The following is a 13,626-nucleotide window of genomic DNA, read 5'->3' on the forward strand; positions in this document are numbered from 1 at the left end:
TGTTGATTCAGAGCTTAGTGGTCCATAGAGATTCCATCCACAAATCAGTTCATCCAACAGTCCATCCACCCCTCCCCTCCTCATCCTCCCAACCTTTCACTGGCTTCAGGTCATAAGCTGAGCAGGGAGGCCGTCACTGTCATGCAAGAGGACCTTTCATCACCTTTGGGAAGGCCATTAAAGCCCCTGTCTTCTTCCCAGCCCCTTTACCAGATGCTCCTCTCTTACAGCACAGGCACTCCACACCCAGAGGGAACCAGCGCATCAACCTGAACCATTATGCCACCAAGAAGAGTGTGGCAGAGAGCATGCTGGACGTGGCACTCTTCATGTCCAATGCCACGCGGCTGAAATCAGTGCTGGAGCAAGGGCCATTCTCACAGTACTACGCCACCCTCCTCACCCTCATCAGTGTCTCTCTGCTCCTGCAAGTGGTCATTGGCATCCTTCTTGTGGTCATTGGTAAGGAGCCCAGCCTGGAGACAGGCTTTGACTTGGTGCCCCCTGGTGGTAGGAAAGGCCCCTGCGTCACATGTGAAACTTTCCAAGCCGGCTGCTTAAGAGAGGTGTTACACCTCTATGCCTACAGATCCTACAGTAACGCTACCCCCTGTCCTATCTCCTCATATCCCATGGGTGGGCACTCCTCTACAGCTGACAAATGACTGACCCTACTAACTAGTGGCAGTTTCTTATATCCGTTGTATTGGAAGTGTACCACCCCTAGCAGACGATGTTTTTCCCACCAATGCCCATTCTATGAATCACGTAGATGCTTCAAGTATTAAAAGACTCAAGCACATTTCAGTCCAGTGACTTCATTTCTTCCTGGTAGGTCTCCAAAGCCAAGTTGTCTCCAAATTCATGGGTGGGGAGAGGGAAGCTCCAGGCTTTGGGCCCGCTAGATTGACCCTTTTACGCACCCACCATCCACACCCACCCACCATCCACCACCACCCACCCCCATCTCCTTGTCTCCACAGCCAGACTGAACCTGAATGAGGTAGAAAACCAGTGGCGTTTAAACCAGCTCAACAATGCTGCCACCACCTTGGTCTTCATAACTGTGGTCATCAATATTTTTATCACTGCTTTTGGGTCACACAAGACAGGCTCTGTGGCTGCCAGGACCTCCAGCAATCCTATTTGATGCCTACCTAGGTCCCAGGTGAGTGAGGTAGAGGCTCAGAGGACCTCGATCCAAGGGCTCACAGTTGACTTCCTCTGTCTCTGGAGGCCAGAGTACCAGGGCTCTCCTTCCCCCAGACCTTGCCTGTGAGCAAGGGAGTCCTTGAAGAGCTGACAGGATACATGTGTAAATCTCCCATCATGCATGTACCATGAATGCTATGTTATATCCATGAGCCATGGATGTACCTTGCAGCTTGAGTGTTAGGTTACAGGCTCAAGCCTATACACATGCACACTGAGTGTTGGTACACAAGTGTCAGCTTCCAGCAGAATTTCCACAATTGGTGCTTATTTATAAGCATGCCTCCCCAACCCTCAAGTACATGCCCCATGAGGGCTGGTGAGCTGGTATCAGTGTCCAACAGTCCGTTCACATTAAGTGCTGGTTTAAAGCACGGGCCCTCCCACAGGACGTGCACTGTGAGTGACATGTTGCAGACTTATACATTCACAAGTGCTGGTGTGAAGGACTGGGCTTGTCACAGTAAATAAATCGCGAGGGATACAGGTGTCAGCTCTCACTATGTGCACCGAGTGCCGGGTTATAGGTGCAAGCCTCCCACAGTCAGTAACGTACCATGAGGGGGACTTAGTGAAACCTACCCTGAGACCATAGCTCTGAAGGGGTGACTCCTTCAGATCTTTTGCTGTTTGCTTTCAGGCAGTGCTTCTTGCAACCCAAACTAGACTTAAGCTTCCTGTGTAACCAAAGATGACAGGTGTGCCACACCCGGCTGGTTTTGAAGCAGACCCCCACCCCACCCCTAGTGTGGGATGGAGTAGAGGGCCAGTGTGGTTAGTGGCTGCTGTGGCCTGTTGGCAAGAAAAAGATGGAGCTGTGGTTTCTACTTGGTGTTGTCTTACAGCAAGTCTGAATCACTTTACTCTTTACTTACTGGGTGCAAATCCAGTCCTTTTGTCTGTTTTCTCTGCAGAAGCTGGGTCTAGAGGCACTTCAGCCTTTGTCCCTGAACTGTCAGGCCAACTAGCACTTCCCACAGCCTCCAGGAGAGCTTCAAGGGCAATGAAGATGCCCCTGCCTCTTGCCTACAGCACCTGAGTTAAGGTGACCTCACTGCATCTTGGTCTGGAGGTCTGAGCTTCCTAACATGTCTGCTAAGGTAGCGCCTGCACAGCCTGCACACTCTGGTTGCACTGCATTCCTTCCCTCTGCTCCAGGCCTCAATGTTCCCTTTCTCCAAAATGGAATCTATCTATAAAGATATCTGAAAATCCACCAAGTTAGTCTTGCTGTCTTCACTCCTATGGGTCCTGAATCAGGCTGGTGCGTGGATACCCTCATCATTTCCGTCCTCAATAAGGGTTATTGTCATCTGTACAGTGACAGAGGTCACTGCGTTCTGGATTGACAAATATACACATAGCCTTTTAAAGAATCTACTATAAACATACTCCACTTTTCACACTAATGGTATCTGGTTGTCTCTTAGGTGTGTTCTAATAATACAAATGTTTGGGGCTGGAGAGATGGCTCAGCAGTTAAGAGCACTGACTGCTCTTCCAGAGGTCCTGAGCTAAACTCCTAGCAGCCACATGGTGGCTCACAACCATCTATAATGCGACCCAATGCCCTCTTCTGGCATGTATATGTACGTGCAGACAGAGCATTAACATACATGAAACACGTTAATCTTTTTTTAAAATAATTTATTTTCATTTTATGTGCATTGGTGTTTTGCTTGTATGTTTGTCTGTGTGAAGGTGTCAAGTCTCCTGGAACTGGAATTACAGACAACTGTGAGCCACCATGTGGGTGGTGAGGATTGAACCTGGGTTCTCTGAAAGAGTTGTTGATTTTAGCCACTGAGCCTTCTCTCTAGCTCTGAAACACATAAATCTTAACATCAACAAAAATACAGATTTTCAGCTGACGGTAAGTGAGCAAAGGCCCTTGCTGCCAAGCCTGAGGAACCCCACATGGCATGAGGGAGGAGAACCAACCACTGAAAGCTGCCCTCTGACCTCCACCATGCACTGTGGCATGTGTACACCACACACACTCTAAATGAATACATTTAATTTTTTTTTTTTTGAGACAGGGTCACATCATGTAATTCTGGTTGGCCTGGAACTCACTATGTGACGAGGCTGGATTCAAACCCACAGAGATTCACCTGCCTCTGCCTCAGGAGTGCTGAGATTAATGGCATGCACCACTAAACCTGGCTAAAAACATTTAAGAAAAAAGAGGAGGTACAGGGAGAAGTAGAGAGGTGGCTAAGTAGTTAAGAGCACTACTAGATGTTCTGGGTTCAATTCCCAGCACCCACCTAGTGACTTACAACCACCTGTAACTTCAGTTCCAGGGAATCTAACACCCTCTTCTGGCCTCTTTGGGCACCAGGCACACAGGTGGTACACAGACATGCAGGCACAATATCCACACACATAAAATAAAATCTTGAAAAATTTTGCTTAGGTCAAACATAACTAGGAAGGCCAGCTCACATTTGTGAAACCTTAGTAGGGCATCTTCAAGTCCCACAGAAAAGATTTTATGTTTATTTACTTTGACAGTTTCTTGTAAAGTAGCCTAGGCCGGCCTTACTCTCCTGATCTTCCTGTCTTGGCTTCCCAAAGTGCTGGGGTTACAGCTGCACTGTTCTAGCTTGTCTTCCTCACTAGGGCAGGGGGAGGTGGGGAGGGGGCTTTCTAGATGAGATCACAACCTGGTCTGCTGAGACTAGTAGACACAGGACACTGCTGTGTCCTTCCCGGACATAGCATAGAAAGCTCGTCCCTTCTGCCGGCAAGCACCGAACCAAGAGTCAAGACAGAAGGGAAGGGATGGATGGTCCTTAGCCTGTCTCTGAGCAGACAGCTGAGGGACAAGAATGGCTCAGGGACACCGTTAGTTCTTCCACCCAACCCTTTCCTACCTCGATTGGACAAGAAGAAAAGAGCCATTTGTTTTCTAAGATGCTGACTTTAATACCCTCCTCCCTCTCCCCACCCACACACTTTCCTTCCCCTTAAGGCAGATGGTAAGGAGGTAACAGACCGCAGACACAAGGCACTAGACCTGGGAGGGAGGAGGTGAGCAGGGTGGGGGAGGCCCGAGGGTGGGGGGGTGGGGATCCTAGTCCTCAGGACAGAACAGGAGGGCTGCTGCCACCAGCTCTGGCCTTCTAGCCCAATGCCAAAAGTTTATGGCTTTAGAGAGAAGCCTGGTGTTCCAGCTGTTCAACAGCAGCCTTAGCCTAGTTCCTATGTGCCTTTTCTAAAGGGCCTGAGCAGGGACAAGAAAAGGCTACAGCCCATAAACTGAACCACCCTACCCTTGTGATTGCTTAAAAGACCCGGTGGGTTCCTAGAGGGCCCCACTTTGGATGTGCTCCAAATGCTGCACTCTTGCTTCACAGCACAGTAGTCAGGCTCTGCAGTGGCCCTGCTGCATGCTCACCCGCCACTTCACACAGAAAGATGGTGCCCTGACCCTCCCCACCCCCCTTCACAGACTGAGTTTAATACCCAGCATCCCATGCACCACTGGTGCAGCAGCAGCAGCATCAAGTCCCAGCCAGAGAGCACTGGGATGATTAGTACAGGTACGTAGTGACATCAGGTTCAGGCTGCTCTCCTTGAGATTTAGCCATTTTCCAGTTCTTCCTGACCCGTTCCTGCCTCCCCATACCTCACTCTGCCCTTTATCTGAGGGCCAGGTTTCACCTCTTTATCTCCCCAGGGCCGGGAGGTCAGGCTCTCTCTGCAGGAGGGCAAGGCCACAAGGGCACCAGGCTTGCAGTACACACATTTTCTTCCCTTTTTGACTCTGCTGCTTGAGTCCATCCATAAGTCTCTCTTAAGTAATTGACAGGCTGTTCACATCACCTTTGGTGACACCTTCCTATTCTCTCCAGGTCTTACCTGGCAGGAGAAGGGGGATTTCTCTTCTTGCTTGACCTTGCTGGTTCTACACAGCCCATATGCCAGCCACACAGGAGAATGGGCCCACTGCCCACCCATTCCCACCTGACACCCCACTGCAGTAGGAAGATGTCACCAGTGTTGGGTTTCCAGTTTAAAGAACCCTCTGTCAGTCCAAGTTGGGTTGACAGCCGGATGGGGTTAAGGCCAGCTGCTTGGTAGCCACCAGGAGAGATGTGTAGGCTTAGAAGGCACAGGCTGGGGCTGGGGCTGGAAGCACTCTGTATGGGACCAGCACTTCAGGGTGGGTCTGAGGTCTGCAATGTACAGCTTCATCCCAGACAGTGCTGGGTCTAGACAGAATTCATCATTCTCTGTTAAAAAAATTACCCACTTTCCTCTCACCCCCACCAACCCCAAATAAAATCTGTCCCATTGAAGTATCTGGTTCATAGTCACTGTGCCCTGTGAGGAGCGCAGTGGGAATGCACCTTTGTGGACAAGATGGCATTCTACTCAAGCAGGTGTCCTCCTGACCTCACTGCCCATCCTGCACATCATCCCATCTGTCAACTCGGTGAGCAGCAGAGGAGCCTTGGCCCTCGTCCCTGCCTGAACAGACAGCTCCCGGTGCGAGGGCAATTAGTGCTGAGGCCTCAGTTCCTCAGTGTCTTTCCTCAGCAGCGAGCAGGGCACGGGGGTCAACTGCAAGTCAAGGAGCTGTAAGCGGCTGGCCCCCGCGGCGTCACGGCATCTTCATTTGGCGACGGTTCCACATGCCTCGCTTGGAATGGAAGTGATGGAAGAAGTTCCTGAGGGAGAGACGCTCCACTTCCAGGCCTGCTTGGAGAATCCTGGAGGGGAGAGGGCAGTGTAAGTCAGCAGAAGTAGGCATGCAACAGTACCCAGGCAACAGGCACCCAGGAGCAACTGGGCCCCTGAGGGACCCACCCTTCCACACGTTTGTCAGACCCTGCCTTCCTTTCTCTGGTTGCTTCTCTTAAGCAAGCCAGGTACAGTGGAGCTGGCCTGCTTGGGTTGCAATCCCAGCTGTGTGACTCAGAAAGTTGTCTATCAAAGATGCTCTCTCGTGGGGTGGTAGTGGTGCACGCCTTTAATCCCAGCACTTGGGAGGCAGAGGCAGGCGGATTTCTGAGTTCGAGAGTTCGAGGCTAGCCTGGTCTACAGAGTGAGTTCCAGGACAGCCAGGGATACACAGAGAAACCCTGTCTCGAAAAACCAAACCAAAAAAAAAAAAGTGCGCTCTCTCTCTCTCTCTCTAAAAGAAGATGATAATTTTATAAATCTGTGTACCTATATATATACACACTTGTCCTCTCTAATTACACACACACAGACACACAAGATGATGGATTTGCATTTGTAGCATGCAGAACAGTTTCCAGCACATACCAATTACGTTTCCAGTATCGGCAGACAGGAACCGGAGAAACCACCCACAGACTTTTTTTCCTGTTCCTGTTTGTTGTATGTGGGAAATCATCTTGTCATGTAACCCAGACTAGCCTCAAACTCAAGATTCTTCTGCCTCATCCTCCTGAAAACTGGGATTACAGGTGTGTGCCACACAGTGCTGGGGGTCAAACCCGAGGTCTCACACAGGGTAGGCAAGGCTCTCATCTGCACAGCCAGCAGTGGCGGGGTCTCTTTCCAAGGAGGCCTTTACTTCAAACTGGACTGCAGAGACAGAATCAGGAGCAGGCCTTTCCTCAGGTCTCAAAGACAGCAGGAGGTTTAAGAACTATTTTGGAGGTCTGTATCAAAGCCCAAAGCCCAGCACGAAGGTCATCCGTGACAGTAACTGCTACACTGGGCTCCCGTCTGCTTTGGGGTCTACTGTGATGTGGCTCCCGGTGACTGTTATTTGACGCGGGCTCTCTGAAACTCTCCCTACCCCACCTTTAACTCTCAGTGTTTCAACGTTCCTTTTTCTTCCCTCCAGTGGGAAATCAAAGCAGGTTTGGTTTTTAGCCCTTTGATGCTTTACAGGGAGAGAGAGAGACGGGACAAGTAGTTAACTGCCCTTCATGACTGGTTCCCCTCTGAGAGATGCAGACAACCACACAGAGCACAGGAGTTTGGGGAGGAGGAGAAATGAGGCCTTGGGCAATGAGACCTGCCAATTATAATAAGCCAGAGGTTGGTGGCTGTACCTTGCCACCTGCCTCAGGAAGTAGCATGCCCCTGGTGCCTCTGGTCTTGTCCCTTTCTCCTTCTGTGGACACCCTTCCGGCAGTTACAGGCTCGCTTCCCCTCTAACTCATAACTCAAGGTTGCAACCTCTCTCTTCCTCCTTCTCTTGGAAACATATTTCTTGAAAAAGGACTCACATGCAAATGGGGGAGACACATCCTCAGTGCCAATATTTTCCTCCCACTCCTGCAGCCTGGTGTCCCGTCTAGCAAAGCCCCATGTCCCCTGCAGAGCCCTGCTTCTGGCCAGAACACTTTCTTGATCCACCTGCCGAACCCACTGCTTCCCTGAGTCCTCCCATTTCTCTTTTCCCCTTTCTTTTCTGGGGGGATGTGGGACTGAGGTGGGGTCTTACTGTGTAACCCAGCTGGCCTTGAACTTATGACAGTCTTCCTGCCTCCAGCTCCCCAGTTGGGTGGGTTAGCAGCATGTTCCACCACACTAAGCTAAGAATGCTAATGTATGCGTGTATGCAAATACACGATATGTACTGAGTTATATGCTTCAGTCTGTCTTAGTTCCAGGCTGTGTTTCTCTCTGCTTCTTAGTCTGCCCAAGATGTCAGGAGCGTCTATCTCCAGGAGGGCTGTGACGCCTTTCCTGACTTGCTAGCCATATCTTCCTCCTCTAAGTTGCTTCAGTCAGGTAATTTGTCAAAATGATGACAAGAGTAGCAAATAATACACACACCCACACACCCACCTGTGCATATATTGTATATATACATTTTTTTCTTTAGTACTGGGTTTAATACCTAGAATTGAGTCTAAGGCCTCACTTCAGCTAAGCAAGTGCTCTATATGTCCAGCCCTCCCCTTCTTCTCTGAGACTGTTACTTATTTCAAACCCACCTCCTTCCTCACCTCCAGGTATCCAGACCCCTGGATATCCAATTGCCATCTAAGGATCTATACTTGTCTATTTTGCTGGCCCCAGCTCACTCCTGACCTTTGGCCTGTCTCCCAGCATCCTCTACAGCTTTCAGCCTCTCTTCCAGCAGCTGTGGCTGGAAGGAGCACACTCCCAAGCTGGAAGAATGCTCATCTTAGCCTGGGGGGGGGGGGGCTCCCCTGGTCCTTATCTAGCTCCAGTCTTGTTTTACCCCTGACAACACAACCAACCACTCCCACTGCTCTGCTTGACACACAACCTGTGCGTGGGTGAAGCTGACCCCCTGGAGAGTACACTTCCCTATACTTTCCCGTGCCCCAGGAATCTGCAGCAGAGTTCTGTGGCCCTGGCCTCACTGCCCTGAGGGGTCCTGGCACTGGAGCTCCAGCAGGTCCCTAATGGCCCTCCTTCACTGTTACCTGTCCAGCAGCTCCCAGTCTTCCCCTCCCCAGCGGTCTCTGAACTCCTTGGTGTTCATGCCCCCGATCTTGTCCAGGTCCGACTTGTAGATGCCCAGCAATCCGAATCCATTTACTTCCCAGTAGCCTGTGGACAGACAGCACACTGCTGAGATGAGCTGGACGCTCCGTTCCCACGGGCTCTGACGGTTAGAGACTGGGGCGGCAGAGGCAGAGAGCTGTTAGCTAAGGAAGTCCCTGGCCTGTTCAGGGGAAGACCCCAGGAATGCCTGGGGTCAAGCATAGCTGTGACCATGGCTGATGTCACAACCTGACTGTAGTCCAGCAATTAGGATGTGACCCCAGCAGCCCTTCTGGCAGCTGTGAGTTGGTTTTCTCATCTACTTCCTCTCTCTCCCTTCCTGTCTTCCTGGACACAGCATCCAGCATGCAGCAGATACTTCATGAATGTCAGAGGAATGCATGCTGGGGAGGAGGACAGTGCTACCACTTTGCCCGCTACTGTGGCTGTCAGGAGAGCCTGTGGTCTGTCCAAAGCGCAGACAAGACAGGAAGGCAGGATGGGAAAGATGCTGATGTTTAGACATAGACTTTTCCAGCCTTGGTGTTAGACGACGAGGTCAGAGGGTGTCACCTCCTCCCTCGTCCAGGGCCAGGCTCACCCTCAGGCCACTGTGGGGTGGCCCCACAGTGCAGCCGCATCACCATGGGGGCAAAGGCCATCTTGCCCTCCACACAGTGCTTCCGAATGGTATCAATGATTCCTGCTGGGAAGTGGATGTGCAGGTCACAGAGGAAGACGATACTGTGTGGATCCTGGGGATGGAGAAGGCAAGGTCAGCAGACCTCTGGACCAGAGCTGGGAGACTGGAGTGGCTGACAGCTTACACAAAGCTAGACACCAGGCAGATTTCCACAGTCTTTTATAGCAGGGCTTGGTGAATTCAGACTCCTCTCCTACTTTCTCTTTCCCAGCAACCGTATGGTGGCTCACAAACATCTGTAATGGGATTTGATGCTCTCTTCTGTCTGATTCTATCTTCTAGCATGCAGGCATATGTGCAAATAGAGTGCTCATATCCATAAAATATGTAAATAAATGAATCTTTTTTTAAAACAATTAAAGCTGAGCAAGCCAGGAAGAGCAAGCCTGTTAGCACCTTCCCTCCACGGTTCCTATCTTCCCTCCACGGTTCCTGTCACTATCCCTCAATGATCCAGATGTGCAAACCAATCATCCCTTTCCTCTACAAGTTGCTTTTGGTCATGGTGTTTATGACAGCAACAGGAAGCAAACAAGGATACTCAGGATATCTTGTGACAGTAATGGAATGTGACAAGCATAGTCCTATGTTCCAATCCCTGCCCTGCCAAGCAGCTGACTACTTTACATCTTCCAAACTTCCGTCTCTCTGTCTCCCAACTAGTCTCCTGATCACCCGAGCCCCCCTAAGGCCCTGTCACCTTCACCAGGTCTATGCCAGCCTGTAGTCCAGCGGAGCGCTCAAAGTTTCCACTCAGCTTCAGGTACTGGTACCTGCAGGAAGAGAAGAACCGTGGGGCCGAGTGTGAGGATTCAGCTGTAGGAGCCCTGAAGGAAGTTGGAAGGCACACAGTAGAGGCAGTGGGTGCTCCTGGGTTGTGGGAAGGAGCTGGGTATTGGTACTCGGGAGAGCTGGCTGCAGCTTTTGGTTCCCCTCTGAGCAGTGGTCCTGGGCCATCAGGAACGGGAAAAGCAGCTGCAGCCAGAGGTCTTCCTTACCTCCGCAGTCTGGACCTCTTCAGAGCCATCTCCACATCCATGTCCTCACTGCTGTAGTCTGTGATAATAATGCTGAAATGTGGGTCTCCAGTGACTTGAGACAGGCTCTCCATATCTCTGATGAACTGCTGCACCCAGCGAGCCTGGTTCTTCACTATCCAGGTGGGTCAGGCAAGGAGAAAACAGCAAGAGTTAGAAAGGTGAACATCTCTCAGCTCTGACCCAAGTCAGGAGTCCCACCAACCTTTAACCCTGGATAAGGTAACTACAGGGATCCATTAGCATACAGAATCTGTGTGCACTCAGCTCAGAGATCCCAAGAAGGGGCGGGGCTCACCAGCCACTGTGGCTTCTACACCTCAGCTCCCTGCACAGCTTCTGGGTGTTGTCTTCCGGGAGACAGACTCATCACAGCAACCCTGCCTGGCTTTAACAGCGGCTTTTACAGGCCCGCTATGTACTCATATTTTTTTTTTTTTGGGGTGGTGGTGGTGGGGGGTTTGAGACAGAGTTTCTCTGTGTAGCCCTGGCTGTCCTGGAACTCACTCTGTAGACCAGGCTGGCTATGTGTTCATCTTACTCATACTGTTCACCTCTGGTCCTGCACGGTTACATTGTTACACTTTGTCTTATGTCTTCTTTTCTCATTATAAAGATCACCAACCACTCTAGGGCAGGAGGCGTGGCTCAGTGCCTTGCTTAGCATGTGGAAGGCCCTGGATTTGATCTCCAATACCACACACACACACACACACACACACACACACACACGCAAACACAAACATCAAAATAATCCCACTATTTCTTCAACAACCCAAGTTGATGCACACATCCAACTCGGAGATCTACACAACAGAAAGACTTGCCCCCCAACTCAGCATCTCTCCGTTCCACTGTTGGCTAATCACGCAACAAAGTTCAATTTGTATTCTTTTGTGAATCCAGTTGGGAGATCAAATCAAGAAAACAGACCCAGTGCTCGTGGTGGGCACCAGGACCCCACCCTGCTAAGGCTTACCAGGCACAATGAAGTGGACCACAGCTCGATGGTTCCAGGAGAAACCTTGGGGCCAGCAGAGCTTGGGCTCTGGATCCTGGGCATTCAGGACATGCCTGTGACGGCTGCGTGGGCTCCAGACCAGGCCCTGCAGGTTCCGAGCTTCTGTGTCCTCCCTGCCCGTGGGGTCGCCTCCTCTCCAGCCTCGAGTGGACACATACTCTGAGAGGCGCACCAGCCGTTGGCCATCGAGAAGTTCAAGCTCTAGGAGGTAGCGCCCCCCACGCAGCCGGTCCTGGCGCTTCTCCACGTTCACAATGCGCTGCAGCTGGTATCTCCTGTGGCACAGAGGGCGGCGAGAGTGAGCAGGGGCATGTGGCAGAAGTCTGCACGGCCAGTGATCAGAGATCCTGGTTCTTATCTTTGCTTTACCAGCGACTAGCTGTAGAGGCTCGCTCGGACAAGATATACAACCCCCCTAAGCCTCGCTGTCTCCTTCTAAAACGCAACTCCTGAAGTACAGTGGTCATCAAGGCCTTCAAAGCACTAAGGCTCACTGTACAAGCAGTCTCAGTGACAGGCTCGTTGAGAATCGGCCCGCATTAAGCAAAATCATCAAAATGATAGGAATTAATACACCTTTAGTAACTCTGAACATTAATGCTCTCAATTCCACAGTCCAAAATAAGAAAAAATACAGGCTAATAGAATAGATGAAAATACAGGATCCAGGGACTGGAGAGATAGCTCAGTGGTTAAAAGTTCTTGCTGCTCTTTCAGAGGACCTGAGTTGGTTCCTCACACCCGTGCCAGGTGAATACAGTCATCCAGCTCCAGGGGGATCTGCCAGACTTCTGCAGACAGGGAAGGCATCTGTAGCCACACAATCCTCACCCCCATAGACATACAACTTAAGATAAATCTTGGGTTTGGAGAGATAACCCAGCAGTTAAGAGTACTGGGTACTCTTCCAGAGGACGTATATTGAATTTCCTATACATATAGCAGCTCACAACCTATAACACCAGCCACAGGGGACTCAACACCTTCCGGACTCTACAGGCACCCGTACGCATATGCTATACAGACACACGAATAGACAAAAGAGTCATCATACACAGAAAATCAAAACACTGGTTAAAAATGATTTTTTTTTTCCTTTATGAGACAGTTTCTCAGTGTAGCCCAGACTATCCTGGAACTCACTTCATAGACTAGGATGGCCTTGAACTTAGAGATCAGCCTGCCTCTGCCTCCTCAGTGCTGGGATCAAAATAAATCTTAAACAACAACAAACTCTATTCATCTACTTGCTGCCTCCAAGAAGCACATCCAATAAAGATCCTTACGGTGCAAAGGTGTTCCAACGAAATGAGCCAGAAAAGGGGTGCTGCTGTAATACCCCAAAACACAGACCTACCTCAACCCAAAACCAGTCAGAAGAGACAAAGCTCACTTCACACTGACTAAAGGAGAAGTCCACGGAGAGGACTCTCCAGCTCTACACACTCTCACCCAGCAGGGGTACCCAACACAGTAACACCCTTAGAGGCAGATCGATGGAAAGGGACAGGGAAACCCGGAAATACAGCAGGCATTTACAGCAAAGGCAGCGGAGGGCCCCTTGTCTGGGGGCAGCTCCTTCTGAAACGGGGAACTGTGTGTGCAGAGGAATAAAACCCAGCCCACGTTTCTCACCACTCAAAGGTCAACCCCAAGTCAGCCAGGCTTAAACACTTCTGTTTAGGACTAGAAATGATGGCACTGCCAGAGAAAGCAGCCGGCGACACTTCGGGACATTGCTCTGAGCAAACAATTAGTAAATATGAGCCTCCAAGCACACAGGCAACAAAAAAGCCAAAATTAACAATACTGTCAGACTAGAGGAAGCACACATTCAGGCGAACAGTCTCTGCAGATTTGGAGAAAATCTCAGTAGAGCTGCCTGTTTCCGTCCAAGCAACAAGTACATAAAAAAAAAAAAATTCGGTGTCATTAATCATTAGGGTAAAATCAAACGACATCATTTCACCCTGGCAAGACTGATGGCTGTCAAAATGACAGAGTGACAGCCACTAGAGAGGATGCAGACAGTGACTCACTCACACGTTGGTGGGAGTGTAAGTTAGTACAGCCGCTAAAGAAAAAAATCAGGGTGGTTCCTTTAAAAACTAGAACTAGAGTGACCATGCAATCCAGCTATCCCACTACCCAAAGGGACTGACATCAGAATGTTTAAGTCATCTGCCCTCATGTATACACTG

At 50.4% G+C, this 13,626-nt stretch overlaps 2 protein-coding genes across 3 annotated transcripts in view; one reads left to right on the forward strand and one right to left on the reverse strand.

Annotated features, from left to right (window-relative positions):
• Ninj2 (ninjurin 2) overlaps positions 1–2,428 on the forward strand; it is a 106,804-nt gene extending 104,376 nt beyond the window's left edge. For both annotated transcript variants that reach the window (XM_028761147.1, XM_028761148.1), the window contains exons 2-4: positions 231–462; positions 984–1,168; positions 2,127–2,428. In XM_028761147.1, the coding sequence (XP_028616980.1) occupies positions 231–462; positions 984–1,150 (399 nt within the window). In that variant the 3' untranslated portion in view covers positions 1,151–1,168; positions 2,127–2,428. The remainder of the gene's footprint in view (positions 1–230; positions 463–983; positions 1,169–2,126) is intronic.
• Positions 2,429–5,824: 3,396 nt separating this feature from the next.
• The window catches only part of B4galnt3 (beta-1,4-N-acetyl-galactosaminyltransferase 3), a 94,191-nt gene continuing 86,389 nt past the window's right edge, over positions 5,825–13,626 (reverse strand). Inside the window, exons 15-20 of the mRNA XM_028761129.1 lie at positions 11,384–11,700; positions 10,366–10,519; positions 10,068–10,140; positions 9,266–9,419; positions 8,604–8,730; positions 5,825–5,933 (exon numbers count right to left, since the gene is read on the reverse strand). Coding sequence (XP_028616962.1) covers positions 5,825–5,933; positions 8,604–8,730; positions 9,266–9,419; positions 10,068–10,140; positions 10,366–10,519; positions 11,384–11,700 — 934 coding nt within the window. The remainder of the gene's footprint in view (positions 5,934–8,603; positions 8,731–9,265; positions 9,420–10,067; positions 10,141–10,365; positions 10,520–11,383; positions 11,701–13,626) is intronic.

The sequence above is a fragment of the Grammomys surdaster genome, unplaced genomic scaffold, assembly GCF_004785775.1.
Source record: "Grammomys surdaster isolate TR1022 unplaced genomic scaffold, NIH_TR_1.0 126660, whole genome shotgun sequence".
In the NCBI taxonomy this organism is placed as follows: Eukaryota; Metazoa; Chordata; class Mammalia; order Rodentia; family Muridae; genus Grammomys; species Grammomys surdaster.